Genomic DNA, 22,500 nt, shown 5'->3' on the forward strand with positions numbered 1-22,500 from the left:
TTATTTGGCGTAGGCCACGTCCATAGCTCGCAATCCGAGGGTACAGATTCTGCATATCCTGCCTGAAATCGAAGGCAGGGGCGCAGCCGACCCCCCGGAGAGGTATGGGTCAGGGTTAGAGTGATAGACCCCCGGGGAGGTATGGGTCAGGGTTAGAGTGAGAGACCCCCGGAGAGGTATGGGTCAGGGTCAGGGTTAGAGTGAGAGACCCCCGGGGAGGTATGGGTCAGGGTCAGGGTTAGAGTGAGAGACCCCCGGAGAGGTATGGGTCAGGGTCAGGGTTAGAGTGAGAGACCCCCGGGGAGGTATGGGTCAGGGTTAGAGCGAGAGTGAGAGACCCCTGGGGAGGTATGGGTCAGGGTTAGAGTGAGAGACCCCCGGGGAGGTATGGGTCAGGGTTAGAGCGAGAGTGAGAGACCCCTGGGGAGGTATGGGTTAGAGTTAGAGTGAGAGACCCCTGGGGAGGTATGGGTCAGAGTTAGAGTGAGAGACCCCCGGGGAGGTATGGGTCAGGGATAGAGTTAGAGTGAGAGACCCCCGGGGAGGTATGGGTCAGGGATAGAGTTAGAGTGAGAGACCCCCGGGGAGGTATGGGTCAGAGTTAGAGTTAGAGTGAGAGACCCCCGGGGAGGTATGGGTCAGAGTTAGAGTTAGAGTGAGAGACCCCCGGGGAGGTATGGGTCAGAGTTAGAGTTAGAGTGAGAGACCCCCGGGGAGGTATGGGTCAGAGTTAGAGTTAGAGCGAGAGACCCCCGGGGAGTTATGGGTCAGGGATAGAGTTAGAGCGAGAGACCCCCGGGGAGGTATGGACAGAGTTAGAGTGAAAGACCCCAGGGAAGGTATGGACAGAGTTAGAGTGAGAGTGAGAGACCCCCGGGGAGGTATGGGTCGGTGTTAGAGTGAGAGTGAGAGACCCCCGGGGAGGTATGGACAGGGACCATCCTGGTGGTGGTGGGGAGGATGGAGGTGTGAGGTGTGGATGAACTCAGAATGAACAGCATCTGCGAACTCAGACATGTGTAAGTCCGATCTTTTATACTACAAGTATTAGAACACGATTGGATAGATGAGAAGGTAATAAGTGACGTAACAATTGAGTCTTCCCGGCAGAACTTACACTAAAGTTTTAATTTCAGTAAAACTTTGTCTAACCTGAATGTGTAAAATGACATTTTCAACATAAATGTCTGTAAAGTGAGCTCTAGTTGCACGTCTGTCCAGTGGTGACGAATATTATTTAAATTACAGTCATCAAGCGAAGTGCTGTTGTTTGAGTTTTACTACAGCTGTTATTCTCCTGTTTATCAGTGTGAATCTGCTCTGAATCGATCTTCCTGAATGAAGCGCTGCCTCTGTTGTTCTTCACTGACGTCTCAGACGGTCTGACGCTGTTGTCTGCGGTCGCTGTGTTTCATGCACAGGTGCATCATGTCCCTCAGCCCGGCATCCAGCTCGCGCACCAACAGCCCTGAACATGTTTCTGTGCTCTCTCTGAAACTGGACACACAGAACAGCATGTGGTCGGCCTGCGGGTTGTAGCATACGCCGTAACCGTCGGCAACCACTGGACCATAGCAACAAAACATCTCCTCTGTCGTGGGAACCTGGAGGGACAAACATCATACAGCACACACATATATATATATATATATATAGTGCATCCGGAAAGTATTCATAGTGCTTAACTTTTTCCACATTTTGTTATGTTACAGCCGTATTCCAAAATGGATTGAATTTATTGTATTTATTTTCCTTAAAATTCTAAAAACAATTCCCCATAATGACAATGTGAAAGAAGTTTGTTTGAAATCTTTGCAAATTTATTAAAAACAAAAAACAAAAAAATCACATGTACATAAGTCAAGTCAAGTCAAGTCAAGTCAAGTTTATTTGTATAGCGCTTTTCACAATACAGATTGTATCAAAGCAGCTTCACAGTATTAAATTTAAATAATACAACAAAGTTTGTTTCAAGAGGAATTTATTGATTGATAAAATTAAATTAAATATCCCCAAAATATCCCCAACTGAGCAAGCCAAAGGCAACAGTGGCAAGGAACCGAAAAACTCCATCAAGTGACCTAATGGTGTCCTAAAACTCCATCAGGTGACCTAATGGAGAAAAAAAAAAAACCTTGGGAGAACCCAGGCTCAGTCGGGGGCCAGTTCTCCTCTGGCATTTATGAGCTAGAGGCCGGATTGTAGTTTGAACTGTGGGATTATATGAATGCCTGGCTGAAGAGATGCGACTTTAATCTAGTTTTAAACTGGGAGAGCGAGTCTGAGCAACGAACAGTATCAGGAAGACTATTCCAGAGTTTTGGAGCCAAATGTGAAAATGCTCTCCCTCCTTTGGTGGTTCTGGATATCCTAGGTATGACCAAAAGCCTTGAATTTAGTGATCTTAAAGAGCGCGATGGATTATAGGGCGATAGAAGATCCGTTAAATAGACTGGAGCTAAGCCGTTTAGGGCTTTATAAGTCAGTAACAATACCTTGTAATTAATACGGAACTTTATAGGTAACCAATGCAGTGATGATAAAATCGGTGTTATATGATCATATTTTCTTGATCTCGTAAGAACTCTAGCGGCGGCATTTTGGACTAACTGTAGCTTGTTTATTGAGGATGCAGGACAACCAGCTAATAAGGCATTACAGTAAGACATAAGTATTCACAGCCTTTGCCATGACATTCAGAATTGAGCTCAGGTTCATCCGGTTTCCACTGATCATCCTTCAGATGTTTCTACAACTGGATTGGAGTCCACCTGTGGTAAATTCAGTTGATTGGACATGATTTGGAAAGGCACACACCTGTCTATATAAGGTCCCACAGTTAACAGTGCATGTCAGAGCACAAACCAAGCCATGAAGTCCAAGGAATTGTCTATAGACCTCTGAGACAGGATTGTATTGAGGCACAGATCTGGGGAAGGGTACAGACCCATTTCTGCAGCGTTGAAGGTCCCCATGAGCACAGTGGCCTCCATCATCCGTAAATGGAAGAAGTGTGGAACCAGCAGGACTCGTCCTAGAGCTGAGCGATCGGGGGAGAAGGGCCTCAGTCAGGGAGGAGACCCATAACCCGATGGTCACTCTGACAGAGCTCCAGCGTTTCTCTGTGGAGAGTGGAGAACCTTCCAGAAGAACAACCATCTCTGCAGCTCTCCACCAATCAGGCCTGAGAACCTTACAGAAGAACAACCATCTCTGCAGCTCTCCACCAATCAGGCCTGAGAACCTTCCAGAAGAACAACCATCTCTGCAGCTCTCCACCAATCATGCCTGAGAACCTTCCAGAAGAACAAACATCTCTGCAGCACTGCACCAATCAGACGGAAGCCACTCCTCAGTAAAAGACACATGACAGCTCGCCTGGAGTTTGCCAAAAGGCATCTGAAGGGAGTCACGTGACGTGCTCATGAACCCTGTCGTACTTGAGTAGAGCTCCGTACAATTGGCCCCTTTTTTACCGATTTTTTTTGTTTTATTTTAAGTTTTATTCAATAATTGTACTTTGCCAGATGTCACACAATCGGAAACAGCAAGAATTGTCACCGTCATCTTCACCGATTAAGAAGAGATCCAAGGCACCGACCACGAGTGATACGGTTGACAAAATGGCCAACACTGTTGCACGCTTTGAGGACATTTTAAAAACCGAGCTGACGGCGATGCGGAGTGAATTTGTCAGTTGTCCAGTCGCTATGCTCTAAACTCGATCTTCTCACAGGTGAGATGCGTGAACAAAAGAAAGTAGTCGCAGATCACGATGTGCGATTAGCCGCGCTTGAACAACAGGTGGTGGATTTACAAGACCGTAACAGGCGCAGCAATCTTCGTCTGGTTGGATTGCCTGAAAGATCTGAAAAAGACGACCCCATGGGCTTTTTGAAAAGATCTCTGTCGACATGGTTGCCTTCTCTGGCGGGAAGAGAGATTGAAGTGGAACGAGCACATCGCGTGTATACAAAGGCTACCTCAGATCGCACTAAACCACGAGTCTTTCTCTTTAAATTTTTGCGGTTCACGGACAGGGAGCTCATTCTGCGGGCTGCTAGACTGCATGCCCCGGTGAAAACAAGCGACGGAGCAGCGCTGTCCTTCTTTCCTGACTTTTCTCCTATGACTGCAAAAAGAAGAAGTGCGTTTGCACCAATTCGGAGGGAAATGAGGGAAGCTGGCATCCAGAATTTTCTCCTTTATCCTGCTACGCTGAAGGTCATTCTCAATCAAGGCGAACCAAAGATGCTGTATTCCCCAGAGGAAGCAAGACACTTTCTCGGTTGCCAGTTAGCCACTAACCCCCGCTGAACTTCGGCTGGTCATTTGCTGAGATGCTCTAAGTTCTAACATTCAAGGTGACTGTTATTTCATAGATTTCACCTCACTTTATTTTGTACGCCATAATTTTTGAAAGGCTAAACTCTCAGTAATGTATTTCTTACCGGGTTGTGTGACATTTCTTTCTTTTTTTTTTCCTTTTTTTTTTTTTTCATATAGCTAAATGTGTATTATTGTAATTATTACTATTATTATTATATAATTATTATTTATTTATATATATATATATATTTTTTTTTTAATTTTTTTTTTTTATTATTATTATTATTATTATTATGTACTTGCTAGCCATTATGCTAGCACTGGGCCAATGTTGGTGCCTCAGTAATGTGCAGGCTTCTGTTGACGCCACGGATCGTATTAAGGGGGGTTGGCGGATCAAGGTTTGTTCTTGGTTTGAGCCGCCATAGTTTATAGGAATATGGTTATGTTTCTCCAAATGGTAATGGGAAGGGTGGGGGGTGGTTTGATGGTAGACTCAAATGGTTTCATTTTCTAAGATGTACTTCGTTTTATCAAGCAGCATTTCAATTGGATACTCATGACTGAGCTTAATATTTTGAGTTGCAATATAAATGGCCTAAACGGTCCAAACAAACGCACAAGTTTTTTTAGATTTTTTGCGAAGAAGAAAGATTGATATAGCGTTAGTTCAGGAATCCCATTTGAAAGAGGAGGATGTACGCATGTGCAATAATACGTTTTATGAAGTGGTATCTCATTCATCTACAGATACTAAAACTAAAGGTGTCCTAGTTTTAGTGCGGAGGACTTTAAATATCACTATTCTGGATAAAGGCTGTGATTTGGATGGTAGAGTAACGCACATAAAAACAGCTGTGGAGAATAGGAATATCGTGTTTCTTTCAGTTTACGCTCCATGTACTCCTGACCCTGCTTTCTTCTCTTTACTCTCAGTTTATCTCTTGAAATTTTCCGACTTTGAAATTGTAATGGGTGCAGATATGAATTCTGTAATGTCCCATACTTTAGATAGATCTCGGTCAAAGGAATCACACTCTCAAGCTCTTTGTTCTGATAGATTACGGCAATGTGCAACCTCATCCTCACTGGTGGATATTTGGCGATTACTAAACCCTTCTACTAGGTCTTTCACTTTCTTCTCTGGCCCTCATAAAACCTATTCACGAATTGACTATATTTTTATTTCTACTTCTTTATTTTCAGCTGCTCAAAATGCAGATATTTGCTCCCTATCGCTATCTGATCATGATGGTAATTTGTGTAGTTTATCTTTGGTCCCTCGGCCATCTTGGGCCCCTAGATGGCGATTTAACTCTAAGCTGTTACAGGATGGAAACTTTTGCAGTCAGTTCAGAGAAAGGTTTGCTGAGTTTATTGAAATTAATCGAGGCTCAGTGGACGATCCTCGAACACTTTGGAATGCGGTTAAAGGCTTTATAAGGAATAACTCAATTTCATATACCTCTTTCCTCCAGAAAAAGCGACACAAAAAGATAGTTGAACTGGAATTCCAGCTTCAGAACTTGACAAGAGATAATCAACGATTTTTTTCGGACAATACACTCAGCAAAATTATGGCGGTTAGGACTGAACTCAACTCATTACTGAGATCCAGGGCAGAATTTTTGATTCAAAGATCCAGGCAGAATTACTATTTTCAGGGGAGTAGACCAAGTCACCTTTTAGCTTTGAGATTACGCAAAAGTGAAAAGTTTGCTAATATTCCTGCAGTGAAATCCCAATCTGGGGACATTATGACAGATCCTAAAGATATTAATATTATTGATATTAATCAGCACACAGCCAAGATAACAAAGGACTGGCTACGGGACAACTCTGGGAATGTCCTTGAGTGGCCCAGCCAGAGCCCAGACTCAAAACTGATTGAACATCTCTGGAGAGATCTGAAAATGGCTGTGCACCCCATCCAACCTGATGGAGCTTGAGAGGTTTTTAATGGCAGAAACTGCCCAAAAATAGGTATGCCAAGCTTGCAGCATCATAGTCAAAAAGACTTGAGGCTGTAATTGGTGCCAAGTATTGAGCAAAGGCTGTGAATACTTAAGTACATGTGATGTTTTTCGTTTTTTATTGTTTATTTTTTGCAAAGATTTTAAACAAACTTCTTTCACATTGTCATTATGGGGTATTGTTTGTAGAATTTTGAGGAAAATAATGAATTGAATCCATTTTGGAATAAGGCTGTAACATAACAAATTGTGAAAAAGTGAAGTGCTGTCAATATTTTCCGGATGCGCTGTATATTACAACATTTCCCAAGCCCCCAAAAACACCTGAAACGCTTGATTCTGATCATTCAGTGGCTCATTCTCACATCAAATATGTTTTGTTCATACGGGACTGTTAGAGGACAAAGACTGTTTCAATTACGGGCGACAATAAAGTTGTATTGTGTTGTGTTTATATAGTGTGCTTCTCTTACCTGACTGGTTGACAGGATGAAATGGTTACTGATGTGGTACGTTTCATCAGAGAAAATGTCTGGCATCTCCATTTTCATCTCTTTGGCCATTTCTCGTAGTCCTAGTAAGTGATTGTCCGTCCCCATCCCTGCGACGACCTGCGGGCGAGCGACCGCCACTTACGGCATCACAATACACTTTAATTTTATATTTACATAAAATTATCTGAGTTACTTTAGCAAACAAGTAACTCAAGTAGTAACTCACCAGAGCTGTGATTTTTGTCTGAGATTCTACAGCCGCTCGCAGTTTCTCCATCTTCTCGGTGTCCTGGAATGAAGTGTGAGTTTAATGCCAGATATTGTTCTGTTTATGGCAGAAAGTAAAGGAGAGACGATGCTGTAATGGAAGGAAACATGTGTGACCTGAGTGGATGTTCTGCCGTCCGTCATTGCCTTGGTGAACGCCAGTGCCTCAGGAGTCGCCGAGCGGATGTTGTCCACGCGTCCCTGTCGGAAGCGGCGGAGTGAAGCGCTCTCGTAGGTGGAGACGGGCCTTCTGTGAGATCTGCACACACACACACACACACACAGCGAGACGAGGTCAGGACAGTCCAGCAGAGAGAGGTAAACAGGAGCATCTGTACCTGTAGAAGGCCAGCTGTAGGGCCAGCTGTATGTACGCATCGGGACTCATCTTCTGCTGCTTGATCAACTCCTTCCCGTGAGCCGTGAATGTGAAAACATTCATGTCCAGATTCCTCACAAGTCTAGAGGGGGGTGAAGGACCAGTGTCAGTCAAACCAGTGCTGATGCTTGAGATTATATAAACTGAATGAGTCTTCGATAGTCTCTTTCCACGGGTGTGTGTGTGTGTGTGTTTTCCTCACCTCTGCAGGTGATCAGCGGCGGAGGCCAGCGCACTCTGGATCCCAGCAGAACATTTCCACACTAATCTGCGTGGATGAGGAAGTTCAGACGCGCTCCGACCGGAGATCGGCTTACAGGAGCTGCTCCGTCTGCAGAGAAGAGAGAGAGTTCATTCATAACCTTTCATTAATGAGTTAATTCATTTAAGTTGTTGTTGCATCACCTGGCTGAAATATGTTTTAAACATAATTAGAAATAAATAGAAGAAAGTCAAAAGAGAATCTTCTGTAGAATCTCCACTTCCTTCTTGAGTTACAGATCTTGAGTTAGTAAATGATCTGGTTGACTGTTGATGACTTACATGTGTTTCAGGACGTGTTCAGCACACTGCACCAGAACGATGCCCTCCAGCGGCGAGTGCTCACACACAACCCCACACACTCCATCGGCACCAATCACAAACTGAAACAAAACACACAAACTTCCATCACATCCTCAATGCTTCCATAACTCGGTCTATTGATGTTCATGCAGCTTTTGGAGAGGAAGTGTGTCAACAAACAAACACAACTGCAAAACAAGCCAAAGTTGTGACTCTTCCCGCAAACAGACTCTTGAGTCACAGTGTTTGGCTCTGAACATTAGACTGACAGACCAGAGTGTCTGAAACATCAGCAGCTTTAGAGTCCTCTCTGTGATAGTTGTACCTGCAGGGTTTTGTCGTACCAGCGGTTCGCCCCGTTCTTCTGCTGTCCTCCGCCGTGCAGCATCAGTGAAGCTCTGTTGGCGTCGCTGGGCTCGAGTCCCGCGGGATCATCCAGGCACACCACACACATGCAGCTCTCCATCAGCTCCACTGACTCTCTGTTCACTGCATCTGTGTGTCAGATTTTACACAAGTTGAAATGCATGTCTGTCATGCACAGGATCATGGGAAACTGGATTTCAGTTTCAGTTTCCTTCTGGTTAGCTGTGAAATTTTGCAAAAGCAATGAAAGTAACCTGAGAGTTCACTGTGTTTCTAGCTAAAACCACCGTGTCCATAGCCGCGTTTCCACTGTCGGGCCAGTGCGAGCAGGGCTTAAACAGGACCTGGAGCACCGAGTCCAAAACCTGCCGCGTTTCCACTGTCGGGCCAGTGCGAGCAGGGCTTTAACAGGACCTGGAGCACCGAGCCCAAAACCTGCCGCGTTTCCACTGTCGGGCCAGTGCGAGCAGGACTTTAACAGGACCTGGAGCACCGAGTCCAAAACCTGCTGCATTTCCACTGTCGGGCCAGTGCGAGCAGGGCTTAAACAGGACCTGGAGCACAGAGTCCAAAACCTGCTGCATTTCCACCGTCGGGCCAGTGCGAGCAGGGCTTAAACAGGACCTGGAGCACCGAGTCCAAAACCTGCTGCATTTCCACTGTCGGGCCAGTGCGAGCAGGGCTTAAACAGGACCTGGAGCACAGAGTCCAAAACCTGCTGCATTTCCACCGTCGGGCCAGTGCGAGCAGGGCTTAAACAGGACCTGGAGCACAGAGTCCAAAACCTGTCACGTTTCCACTGTCGGGCCAGTGCGAGCAGGGCTTAAACAGGACCTGGAGCACCGAGCCCAAAACCTGCTGCGTTTCCACTGTTGGGCCAGTGCGAGCAGGGCTTAAACAGGACCTGGAGCACCGAGTCCAAAACCTGCTGCGTTTCCACTGTTGGGCCAGTGCGAGCAGGGCTTAAACAGGACCTGGAGCACCGAGTCCAAAACCTGCTGCGTTTCCACCGTCGGGCCTGAAGCTCCACAGCGCTTCACTAAAACACACCCTAACACGCCTCTCTGGAACAATGTCACACACACCCATCACTTCCAACAAATGGAAGTTTTATCTGAAGACTAATCAGAAATACATCACTGGAAACTAGCGAGATCGCAAAACGAACATGATAAAAGCGACCGTATGCTGGCCTTTTTGTTGTTTACTTGAAGATTTAAAACCCAAGCATCGATGTTTTACCACAGGTATTATGGACCATAATGAATTAACTTTGTCAAGATTGGACATTAGTCACACAGAAATAAAGGGGTTTACCGTTATTTCACAGGACACACTTACCTACTTATTCATTCACGTCTGTTTCTGTTTATTTGTAGTCACAGCTTCAGGACATACGTTTACATCAAATTTAGAAAGAATGATAATTTCTACAAATATGCCTCCGAAAATACGACCTGAGGAGGTTTAGCACTATCTCCCAAATAATACGGTTATATTTTCAGTCAGAGAAACAGAGGAAGCTCTTGAAAAACCGGAGTTGCTTTATTTTATGACAAATGCGAAGCTAAATATGATATCAGACAGTCCGGCATAAAGAGACTAGACATACTGACAGATAAAATAAAAACATGATTGTGATAGCCTATATAAGTTGTCTGATTTCTTCATGCGGTCATATTTACCATGTTTCCTATGGTAATGGGTTAGCATGCATAGTCTTTTGCATCGCGTATAAATATTTCTGCCTTATACAGTGATCAGAATCCACAAACAGGGTGTATTCAAACATGAAAGTGAGTTTTGAGCTAAAATGATGTTAAAAGTCTTTAATGCTGATGTTAGCTGGTATATGGAATCATTCGGCGCTGTCGTCTCCTGACTCAGGTAAACTCCTCCTCTGTTCGTAATCACCCCTCAAGCCCGATCCGGCCCGCTTTGGACCAAGGGATTCGGCAGCCCAAAAAACCCTGGCCGTTGGCCCAGAGGAAGCCCGACGAGGCCCGGTCAAGCCCCGGAAGTGACAGTGGAAACGCGACTGGACTGGCACACGCTAGCAGCTCGCTTTTGGCCCGACAGTGGAAACGCGACTGGCCTGGCACACGCTAGCAGCTCGCTTTTGGCCCGACAGTGGAAACGGGACTGGACTGGCACACGCTAGCAGCTCGCTTTTGGCCCGACAGTGGAAACGGGACTGGCCTGGCACACGCTAGCAGCTCGCTTTTGGCCCGACAGTGGAAACGGGACTGGCCTGGCACACGCTAGCAGCTCGCTTTTGGCCCGACAGTGGAAACGGGACTGGACTGGCACACGCTAGCAGCTCGCTTTTGGCCCGACAGTGGAAACGGGACTGGCCTGGCACACGCTAGCAGCTCGCTTTTGGCCCGACAGTGGAAACGGGACTGGCCTGGCACACACTAGCAGCTCGCTTTTGGCCCAACAGTGGAAACGGGACTGGACTGGCACACGCTAGCAGCTCGCTTTTGGCCCGACAGTGGAAACGGGACTGGCCTGGCACACACTAGCAGCTCGCTTTTGGCCCAACAGTGGAAACGGGACTGGACTGGCACACGCTAGCAGCTCGCTTTTGGCCCGACAGTGGAAACGGGACTGGCCTAGCACACGCCAGCAGCTCGCTTTTGGTCCGACAGTGGAAACGGGACTGGCCTAGCACACACTAGAAGCTCGCTTTTGGTCCGACAGTGGAAACGGGACTGGCCTAGCACACGCCAGCAGCTCGCTTTTGGTCCGACAGTGGAAACGGGACTGGCCTAGCACACACTAGCAGCTCGCTTTTGGTCCGACAGTGGAAACGGGACTGGCCTAGCACACGCTAGAAGCTTGCTTTTGGTCCGACAGTGGAAACGGGACTGGACTGGCACACGCTAGCAGCTCGCTTTTGGTCCGACAGTGGAAACGGGACTGGCCTAGCACACGCTAGAAGCTCGCTTTTGGTCCGACAGTGGAAACGGGACTGGACTGGCACACGCTAGCAGCTCACTTTTGGTCCGACAGTGGAAACGGGACTGGCCTAGCACACACTAGAAGCTCGCTTTTGGCCCGACAGTGGAAACGGGACTGGACTGGCACACACTAGAAGCTCGCTTTTGGTCCGACAGTGGAAACAGGACTGGCCTAGCACACGCTGGCAGCTCGCTTTTGGCCCGACAGTGGAAACGGGACTGGCCTAGCACACGCTAGAAGCTCGCTTTTGGCCCGACAGTGGAAACGGGACTGGCCTAGCACACACTAGAAGCTTGCTTTTGGTCCGACAGTGGAAACGGGACTGGACTGGCACACGCTAGCAGCTCGCTTTTGGTCCGACAGTGGAAACGGGACTGGCCTAGCACACACTAGAAGCTCGCTTTTGGCCCGACAGTGGAAACGGGACTGGACTGGCACACACTAGAAGCTCGCTTTTGGTCCGACCCTGGAAACGGAACGGGACTGGCCTAGCACACGCTAGAAGCTCGCTTTTGGCCCGACAGTGGAAACGGGACTGGCCTAGCACACACTAGAAGCTCGCTTTTGGCCCGACAGTGGAAACGGGACTGGACTGGCACACACTAGAAGCTCGCTTTTGGTCCGACCCTGGAAACGGAACGGGACTGGCCTAGCACACGCTAGAAGCTCGCTTTTGGCCCGACAGTGGAAACGGGACTGGCCTAGCACACACTAGAAGCTCGCTTTTGGCCCGACAGTGGAAACGCGGCTTGTGCAGTGTTGCGTTGGACCTTTGAGCAGCTGTTCTCTGGCTGAAGCCCAATCCGTCCGTCCGTAGGCGGTCAGCAGTCCCACGGCTGGCTGCGTCTGTGCTCGCGTCTGCGCCGTCTGCGCTCGCGTCTGCTCGTAGATCCACTGCAGCTGAGCCTGAAGATCAGCCTCGTTCAGTCGGCAGGATCCTTCTGTCAGGTTCAGCACGAAGAACTGAGAACATGAATGAGACACAGGTTTATCCTGCACTTCTCTAGAGAAGGACTGATGCTGATGCCTATATGCTAATTAAAGAACAGTTAGCATTGTATTTTATTGGATGTTAACTAACTAGCACAGTGTTATTGTTTGTTCAGTGAAACTGCAGGTCTAGTGCAGTCGTGATCTCAGCGTGACGAACACACACAGCGGCTCCCCGCGGCTCCACTTCTCTGATTGGGTTATTGAGTTTTCTGACCGGACCTCATTAGGGACTCATTTCCAGGTAAACGACCCTCAGGCCCGCGGCGCTCGGTCACCCAGCTGGACGTCTGCAGAGAGAGAGTCGCTGTGATGCTGAAGAGTGTGTCGACGGACTGCTGCTAATTTAAGAGCCTCTCTCGGTTGGACTGTGATTAACTGGATCAGATGAAAGGTGACTGATGTCCTTCAGAGATTCTGGCAGAATCAGGACCAACTATGGCCTTTTCTTGACTGTCATCTCAGCAAACAAACACAGGTGTAACACGACAGAAACACACACACCTGATTCCTGCAGGTCACGATGATGTGCGCTCCGTCCGCTGTGACGAGTGTGTCCCGCTGGAGTCCGGCCCGTCTGGAGGAGCTGAAGAGACGCTGGTACTGATCCATGCAGAGATGAGCATCCAGCAGAGTCTTCCTGCAACACACACACACACTCGTCACACCCTGCTGACACACACACACTCGTCACGCTCTGCTGAAGTCAGTGAAGAGTTACCCGTCCACCACAGTCTTGTACTGAGAAACACCCAGAATGAGATGAGCAGCAAATCTGTACAAACACAAGAGACAAACATCAGAGTCACATCTGTTTATTTACACCAGATCCAAACAGGCAGAGCGAGACATCGAACCCTCCAAACCCCACCATCTACTCACTCATTACTGACCCACTGGGAGTGTGTGTGTGTGTGTGTGTGTGTGTGTGTGTGTGGTGGAGGTGGTGGTGGTGGTGGGGGGTTGTGTGAGTCTGTGTGTGTGTGTGTGTGTGTGTGTGTGTGTGTGTGTGTGTGGTGGTGGTGGTGGTGGTGGGGGGTTGTGTGAGTCTGTGTGTGTGTGTGTGTGTGTGTGTGTGTGTGGTGGTGGTGGTGGTGGGGGGTTGTGTGAGTCTGTGTGTGTGTGTGTGTGTGTGTGTGTGTGTGTGTGGTGGTGGTGGTGGTGGTGGGGGTTTGTGAGAGTGTGTGTGTGTGGTGGTGGTGGTGGTGGTGGTGGTGGGGGGGGGTTGTGAGAGTGTGAGTGTGAGTGTGTGTGTGTGTGTGTGTGTGTGTGTGTGTGTGGTGGTGGTGTTGGTGGTGGGGGGTTGTGTGTGTGTGTGTGTGTGTGTGTGTGTGTGTGTGTGTGTGTGTGTGTGTGTGTGTGTGTGTGTGTGTGTGTGTGTGTGTGTGTGAATTAATGTGTGCTGTTTATTTACTCACACGAGAGAGTCTCTATAGTCTCTGAAGGGTTGTTTGGGAAAAACCAGCGCCGGACTGGAGTTCACTGGCAGAGCGAGTCTGTTCTTCAGATACATGTCCTCCAGCCACACGTCGTACACCTGACACACACACACACACACACACACACACACACACACACACTCGTCAGTTCATCAGTTAATGAGCGCTAATGAACCTGAACCGCTTCAGGCCTGAAGATACAGAGAGACACAATCAAACATAATTTTAATAAAGCGCTATTATTTATCAAGAGCTGTCACATTATCAGCCGTGAAGATCCTGGCGGACGATCAATATCCACCGATCAGCGACTGGTGACCCTTCAGTGTTAATGCGACTGTAATAATAGATGTGTGAGTGAGTGTGTGATAGATCAGCAGTGTGTGTGTTGTGTGAGTGAGTGTGTGATAGATCAGCAGTGTGTGTGTGTGTTGTGTGAGTGAGTGTGTGATAGATCAGTGTGTGATAGTGTGTGTGTGTGTGTGTGTGTGTGTGTACCCAGTTGTCAGTGTTCTCTCTCTTCTCTCTCAACTGTTCCTGCAGTGTCTCTCCGACTCCTCCCGCTCTCCCGAACGCCTCCACCGCGGCTCTGGTTTTCCCGAACTGTGTCTCGGACACCATGTGTTTCACGGATCTCAGGTAAGAGTCCAGCGTGAGCCTCAGATCCGGGACCGGCAGTTTCGGCAGCGTCTACAGAAGAGGAGATATTACAGGAGATATTAATGAGTGATAATTGTTCAGCGTCTCTCTGATCTTCTGGTGTTCATCTCTCTCTCTTTAATAATTAATAGGAATAGCTTTAAGACAAACGGAGAAAAGATTGTAAAATAATTTCCTGCTGGTCAAAAATATTATTTTGAATATATATTCAGAAACACAGTATTTCTTGAAATATTATTCAGATTTATGAATGATAGCATTTGAGATTTAACACTACTCATGTAATCTCAACTCAAATGGATGAAGTAAACTGACTTGAAACAGTTGCGTTTGGCTTAACTCAATATTTTCATGTTGAAAGAACATGTTTCTGTTAAGTAGACCAAAAATAACATTTGATGCTTGTTCAATTTACTTAAGTTAATCCAACACGATTCTTTTCAACCATTTTACTTAATCCATTTGAGTTGAGATTACATAAATGAGTTGTGTTAAAATAGCAATATAGAAAACTAGGAACAGGATTTCCCCTTCCCATCATGCTTTGCACAGGACTGGATAGGGGTGTACATTTGAAATAAAACTTTATTTTATGTGTTTTTTTCATCATGATAAAAAATTGGTGACTTGTTAATGATTAATGTTCTTTTATGTTTATATTTAAAAGAGTTTCTGATATGTTAGTGTTTTTGGATGTTACTGTTGTGGTGAAGTGTAGACCGTGTGCTTGGGTGAGGACGCGCTAACAACAATTAAAGTGGTTTTAATGATAATAAAAACAACAACAACTACTTCAGGCATGCATTGGATGTAACATAACCGTTTTCTAGCAAATGCCTAACATTAAGAGTCTTTACGGAGTGAAGATTTTGTAAAAGGTTTTCTTAGATACCATTTGTAAAAAGTTGTAAAATTGTTGAACGCATTCACTAAATAAATGAATCAATTAAACAACTGGATTATTTGTTTAAATTTTTGTTTGATATAATTTTTGGGGATAATTGAACTTAATAGTTTTGGACAAAATTAAGAATGTTAACCTGATTCTACTAAATGGCCTTGAATTAACCTTATGTAATAAACTTAAGTCTCCTGAAATAAACAATGTTAATTAAATGCCACATAACCCCGTTACGTAGAGCCTGTTGACATAAAAAGTTAAGAAAATCCACCATATATTTTTGATTTTCCAACAAAATTTTGATTAAACATTACACGGTCAAAACATGTGCCTGAATTGTTCGCAATAGATCCATAATATGCATTTAGAAAGAACAGATAGGATGGAATTTCTTTTTGTGCAGACTTTAAGTTAACTTTTACCAAAGATTAAAATGTTAAAGTTCAGTCCCTGAAGCGTTTATTAAATTGCATCTATAGTGAAATTAAAACACAATGTACCGCTTGTATATAATCCTACCCGTCGAAATTCTGAATAAACCATATTACATCTGTAATGAAAATTGTGTGAAAATTGGATCACGGTTAAACAAAACCAAATAAACATATAGCCAGAAACACCGAGATAATGTCGAGTAACACTAAACCAGAGGCAAAAACTCGATACATTACAATATCGTTCTACAAACAGTGGTTTTGCTGTAACATGGTCTTTTCACATGCATGTTGACACTTACCAATGCTTAAACTCAACTCAAACAGCTTGTCTACTGTTGAAAATATGTTGTGTAACACAGATATGGATATAATACACAGCATTCGAGGTTATTACATCAAGCAAATTCATGTGAATGCTATCGTATATGAACAAATAGAAGACGAGAAGACCTCGAGTTCACTAACATTACATAGGAAACAGATATCATTTGGTATTCTGCTGATGAGGGACAAAACTGACAAAACTGTTTTCCTTAAAGAAGCACAAATTGTGAAGACAAACATGACAGATTGTGTGTCTGCGACACCTTGACTCGTAATGCGTAACTTAATTGATGGGTTTGTTTTAAATGTAACAGTCGTATGTGTATCAGAATAACCTCAAGACTCACTTTCATGTTGGGCCTATTATGTGTCTTGTGAGCTTCGTAGACAGACTTGTGCTGTATTTGTTCATTAAACCCTATATGAACATGTTTGACAGAGCTCAAAGCGTAGTCTTCATCTAAACACTGTGCAAAGAAACAAGATGTAAACGCTGTCATCCGCTAGTGGGGGGAAATTATATAAATCACATTATTCCTCAAATGTGATTGCCTCACAATAATGTGGTCCAGGCACTCTAACACATCTGACACAATCTATTTACATATTGTAAATGTTTACTACAACTATAGGAGGATCTGGGTGTGTTTTGTTTATGACGACTTAAACTATTTGTATTGTTGCTGTCTTTTTTAAAATTAATTCGCCTTTGCATAAATTACTACTTATTGGATGTTAAACCCCACGGGTTATAATTTAAAACATGTGTTTGTCAAAAGAAAAATCATCTGTATTTTAAACACTGCTTTTCTTAAAAACATTGTGTCAGACGTATTTGGTCGCATTATTCACTTGTTTCATCGTGTGTTAACTCTATATTTATCCCGTTGAAATTTGTAGAAATAAGATAAGTAGGCCATATATTGCAGAAATGCGGCAATTTGAAATGTTTTGATAGTGAATTAAGTAGGAATACACCTCTGGAAAGCAGACTAACTTTACATATATTGAGACATCTGGCCTGTAACGCCGCTCGTCTTTGAGCGTCTGAAGCTTCAGTTCACAGTTTATCCCTGAGGATCTGGGGCTGTTTTGTTTATGACCACTTAAACTATTTGCTTTTTGGATTGTTTTTTATCATTGCATAAACAACCACTTCTTCAGCGCTCTTTAAATGTAAGGTGTTTATATATATATATATATATATATATTTTTTTTTTTTGCCAACTTATTTATTTAAAGCTGCAGTCCGCAGTTTTTCCTCTTTGTCGCCATCTCTGTTCGAAATCTGCAATTGCAGTTATTCGCGGAATTATCAACTTTATGTGCGTTGTCAAGTCAAGTCAAGTTTATTTGTATAGTGCTTTTCACAATACATATTGTATCAAAGCAGCTTCACAGTATTAAATTAAAATAATACAACAAAGTTTGTTTCAAGAGGAATTTATTGATTGATAAAATTAGATTAAATATCCCCAAAATATCCCCAACTGAGCAAGCCAAAGGCAACAGTGGCAAGGAACCGAAAAACTCCATCAAGTGACCTAATGGTGTCCTAAAACTCCATCAGGTGACCTAATGGAGAAAAAAAAAAAACCTTGGGAGAACCCAGGCTCAGTCGGGGGCCAGTTCTCCTCTGGCATTTATGAGCTAGAGGCCGGATTGTAGTTTGAACTGTAGGATTATATGAATGCCTGGCTGAAGAGATGCGACTTTAATCTAGTTTTAAACTGGGAGAGCGAGTCTGAGCAACGAACAGTATCAGGAAGACTATTCCAGAGTTTTGGAGCCAAATGTGAAAATGCTCTCCCTCCTTTGGTGGTTCTGGATATCCTAGGTATGACCAAAAGCCTTGAATTTAGTGATCTTAAAGAGTGCGATGGATTATAGGGCGATAGAAGATCCGTTAAATAGACTGGAGCTAAGCCGTTTAGGGCTTTATAAGTCAGTAGCAATATCTTATAATTAATACAGAGCTTTATAGGTAACCAATGCAGTGATGATAAAATCGGTGTTATATGATCATATTTTCTTGATCTCGTAAGAACTCTAGCGGCGGCATTTTGGACTAACTGTAGCTTGTTTATTGAGGATGCAGGACACCCAGCTAATAAAGCATTACAGTAATCCAGTCTCGAGGTCATGAATGCATGAACTAACTTTTCTGCATCAGAAACTGATAGCATATTACGTAGCTTAGCAATGTTTCTAAGGTGGAAAAAGGCTGTTTTTGTAACATATGAAATATGATTTTCAAAAGACAGGTTGCAATCGAGTATAACACCCAGGTCTTTTACTGTAGAGGATAAAGTAACAGGACATCCTATGATGTTAAAGTTGTATTGTGTGAGGTTTTGTGGGCGGTTTTTTGAACCGATAAGTATTACCTCTGTCTTGTCTGGATTTAATAAAAGAAAATTACGCGTCATCCAATCTTTTATATCTTTAACACACCCTGTCAATTTGGAAAATTTAGCGTTTTCATCCGGCCGTGATGAAATATATATTTGAGTGTCATCAGCATAACAATGGAAACTAATTCCATGTTTCCTTATAATATTTCCAAGTGGCATCATATATATGGAAAATAACAGAGGGCCTAACACAGATCCCTGCGGCACTCCATAGTTTACTGGAGTTATGATCGATTTTTCTCCATTTAAATAGACAAAATGGTAGCGGTCAGATAGGTATGATTTGAACCAGCTTAGTGCTTGTCCTTGAACACCAGTATAATTTTGTAGTCGATCTAAGATTAATGTATGATCTATAGTATCGAACGCAGCACTAAGATCAAGTAAAACTAGTATTGAGATACAGCCTTGGTCAGAAGCTAAAAGTAAATCATTTGTGATTTTAACGAGAGCAGTTTCAGTGCTATGATGCGGTCTGAATCCAGACTGAAACTTTTCATAGATATCATTTTGTTGCAAGAAAGAGCCCAGTTGAGCGGACACCACTTTTTCTAATATTTTAGACATAAATGGAAGATTTGAAATGGGTCTATAATTTGCTAGATTATTATGATCTAATTGTGGTTTCTTAATGAGAGGTTTTATAACTGCCAGTTTAAATGTTCTTGGAACATGACCTAGAGATAAAGACGAGTTAATAATATTGAGGAGAGGCTCTTCCACTACAGGTAACACTTCTTTCAGTAGTTTAGTTGGTATAGGATCTAATAAACATGTTGTTGTTTTAGATGAAGTGATAAGTTTATTTAACTCTTTTTGTTCTATAGTTGTAAAGCACTGTAATTGTTCTTTCGGGGTGATAATTGAAGCTGAATTATAAGGCGCGATTGAAGATTGAACGTTTACAATTGTGGTTCTGATGCTTTCTATTTTCTCAGTGAAGAAGTTCATGAAATCATTACTACTGAACTGTAACGGGATATTTTGTTCGGGTGACGTCTGTTTATTTGTTAGTCTAGCCACGGTGTTAAATAAAAACCTTGCATTGTTTTGGTTGTTTTCTATTAGTTTGCGGAGGTGCTCAGCCCTGGCCGCTTTTAGGGCCTTTTTATAACGTGACATACAGTCTTTCCACGCGATTCTAAAGACCTCTAAATTAGTTTGTTTCCATTTACGCTCTAAAATACGTGTTTCTCTCTTTAAAACATGCGTAGTATTGTTATACCATGGTGCTTTATTTTTCTCTCTGACCTTTTTTAATTTAATAGGTTTTTTTTTATTTTAATTCCAATGTTCTAGAGAGAATGGTGCTCATAGTGCTAGTTAGTTCTTCTAGTTCATCTGTTTGTTTGGGTTCAGGCAGCAGCTGAGACAGATTAGATAAGCAATTTGAGAAATGATCTATGGTGGATGGGAGGATTGTTCTGCCTGGTTGATAACGCGACGCCGCATGACATATTACAGCAGTACGTAATATGCAAGTTACCATGTAGTGATCAGTGACTTCATCACTTTGTGGAATGATATCTATATCGGTTGGCTCGGTTCCATGTGATATAATTAAATCGAGTGTATGATTAAGACGATGTGTTGGTCCGGTGACGTTTTGCTTGACCCCAAATGAATTTAATAAATCTGTAAACGCAGCCCCTAACGCATCATTTGGATTATCTACGTGTATGTTAAAATCTCCAACAATTAATGCTTTATCGACATTGACTAATAGGTCTGAGAGAAAATCTGCAAACTCTTTTAGGAAATCAGCGTAAGGCCCTGGCGGTCTATATACGGTAGCCAAGGCTAGAGATAATAGGGATGTTTTTCTAACATCTAAGAGCGTAACATTTAGTACAAGTACTTCAAATGAAATAAACTTATAACCCGTTTTCTGAGTAACATTTAGAATATCTTTATAAATGGTTGCAACACCTCCGCCACGACCAATCAGACGGGGCTCATGCTTATAACAGTATCCAGGAGGAGTAGACTCATTAATACAGATTCCCTGAACAGTTGTGCCTCGGCACGGCACAGCGCGGATGAATCCAATGTTTTGAGGAGAATGTACGACTGTCAGTCACCGCGCCAGTGTGGATCCTGTCATTCGCAATCACAGATTCCACTTTTTGAAAATATGACCAACATAAGAATTTTCACCGGAAAATGTTGTCTGAACAAGTAAGTAACATCCATATTTGTTCTGCCCAAATGAGGGGAAAAAGCATTGCAGTAAATCGTGCTGATTAAATCTAACGATTGCTTATCAATATCAAATTATACTTTGTTCTCAAATTGTTAATGTTAACAACATCAGCATTGCGTGACTAGATTTAATGCCCTTCCGATATTTGTCCTTGTTTTCGCATGGGCCGGTCGCAGTCTCTTTATTTCTCTCAAGTCCGAAGTCTTTCTCGTTTTACAACGGGTGAGTCTCCAGTTGTCACTCCACCACCAACATCCTTACACTCAATATAGCCGACTAGCCGAGACTCTTCTTTATATGGACAGATGTGACGTGATGACGCAAAGACATGCTCGAATATCCTGCGGAAAACCACCAGTACCACTGGAATTATTACGAGCTGACCGTGAGAGTTTTCTGTGAGTGTGTGTGTGTGTGTGTGTGTACAGGCAGAATATACAGTTACAGTATCATCATGTCTATGATCCCCCATCGCTGTGACTGTCACACCAGTTTAGCTCAAACACACAGCTCTGTCACTATATAGTTAAGATACACAGTTTATATTATGGTACATGTAGTCTTTAAATAAATGCACGAAAATATAAAAAATCATTAAGCGGTCATTTATGTGTATTCATAAAGTCAAAGGGTGTTCTAATGATGTGTTCTTAGGGTTAGGGTTAGAAAAAGAAATCAGATCTTCTAAAGGCGTCAGAATCGAGGTGTCATTTTTGGGTTTCATCTTTCTTTCACGCGTTCTCCAAGAACAACAGGATGGGGGAGCGCTCCCCGGGAAGAGGACGATTTACAGTAACAATCACTGGATAAGAGTAGGCTTTATCAAGTGTAACTTCCTGGCTCTTTTGTTTTGATCCCTGACTTTTCCCTGAAGACACTGGTATAAACATCTAATTACACTGATCTCACAGGTCAGGGTCGAGGAGTCAGAATGGGCAGATTTTGGGGTCTCCCTGACAGACAGGAATGCTTCAGATCAGGAGATTTTATGATAGGAGACAGTGTGGTCTTTGTAAAACACCAGGAGACTGGCCTATCTTTTAATAGCTTGATGTTTTCCTGAAACACACTGCAAATGCTAATACATAACAACACAGAGAGGAAGGGGAGGGCCTGTGACTGGAAACAATCTTCATTCTCAGTTTAGCAAACGGAGAGCAAACATCTTCTGCTCAGAAATTCAAGGATCTATGATTTTAACCAGAGACAAAAAGACCTCCTAATTTCACCGATGGTCAGTTCACTTCAACACATGTTTAAAACTAACTTTAAAATACTTGATAATTGAACGTCTTATTTCAAATAATATGAACTATTATTCACTATTTTATGGTTTATTTATCTATGTAAGGCAGTATAACGTTGTGTATTAGATTAAAATACTTATAGTTGATAATTGTATTCTTATCTCTTATCTCATATATATATTTTTTAATGTTTTTATTTAATTTAACAACAGGGTTAGGGTTAAACTCATCGAGGAAAAGGACATCGTCAAACAGAGTCTCATTTCAACATGGTGTTTAAAAGATTAAAACTAACTTTAAAAATAGTTATACTTAAATAAATTTCATCTTATTCCATATATTTTATATGGTTTATTTATCTGCAAAGCTTTTATTTTTTAAAAGCTAATTTGTAACATTTCTTCTGTTCAGAAAAATACAAAGAGCTGCGGCGTTCACTTCCAGTCCAGTTTAAAACTTACTTTAAAGCTACACTGTGAGCTACACTAAGAATCAACTTAAAAAAGAACACAGTGTAGCTTTAAAATGCTTAATTGTATTCTTATCTCA

At 43.4% G+C, this 22,500-nt stretch overlaps 3 protein-coding genes across 3 annotated transcripts in view; 1 reads left to right on the forward strand and 2 right to left on the reverse strand.

The window, feature by feature from the left end:
* Positions 1–14,590, reverse strand: part of chatb (choline O-acetyltransferase b) — a 16,838-nt gene extending 2,248 nt beyond the window's left edge. Inside the window, exons 1-13 of the mRNA XM_082151332.1 lie at positions 14,264–14,590; positions 13,745–13,863; positions 13,048–13,101; positions 12,831–12,966; positions 12,107–12,299; positions 8,332–8,501; positions 7,986–8,086; positions 7,645–7,773; positions 7,402–7,524; positions 7,181–7,322; positions 7,023–7,085; positions 6,776–6,913; positions 1–1,604 (exon numbers count right to left, since the gene is read on the reverse strand). The exon at positions 1–1,604 is cut by the window's left edge and continues 2,248 nt beyond it. Of these exons, the coding sequence (XP_082007458.1) occupies positions 1,374–1,604; positions 6,776–6,913; positions 7,023–7,085; positions 7,181–7,322; positions 7,402–7,524; positions 7,645–7,773; positions 7,986–8,086; positions 8,332–8,501; positions 12,107–12,299; positions 12,831–12,966; positions 13,048–13,101; positions 13,745–13,863; positions 14,264–14,386 (1,722 nt within the window). The 5' untranslated portion in view covers positions 14,387–14,590 and the 3' untranslated portion in view covers positions 1–1,373. The remainder of the gene's footprint in view (positions 1,605–6,775; positions 6,914–7,022; positions 7,086–7,180; positions 7,323–7,401; positions 7,525–7,644; positions 7,774–7,985; positions 8,087–8,331; positions 8,502–12,106; positions 12,300–12,830; positions 12,967–13,047; positions 13,102–13,744; positions 13,864–14,263) is intronic.
* LOC309484873 (uncharacterized protein) overlaps positions 1–22,500 on the reverse strand; it is a 126,246-nt gene that overhangs the window by 50,706 nt on the left and 53,040 nt on the right. The window lies entirely within an intron of this gene.
* LOC309485647 (uncharacterized protein) overlaps positions 21,033–22,500 on the forward strand; it is a gene marked incomplete at both ends in the record, with an annotated part of 5,910 nt that continues 4,442 nt past the window's right edge. The window contains one exon of the mRNA XM_082152578.1: positions 21,033–21,089. Within this exon, the coding sequence (XP_082008704.1) occupies positions 21,033–21,089 (57 nt within the window). The remainder of the gene's footprint in view (positions 21,090–22,500) is intronic.

This window comes from Leuciscus leuciscus, assembly GCF_965113295.1.
Source record: "Leuciscus leuciscus genome assembly, chromosome: 21".
Taxonomy (NCBI): domain Eukaryota; kingdom Metazoa; phylum Chordata; class Actinopteri; order Cypriniformes; family Leuciscidae; genus Leuciscus; species Leuciscus leuciscus.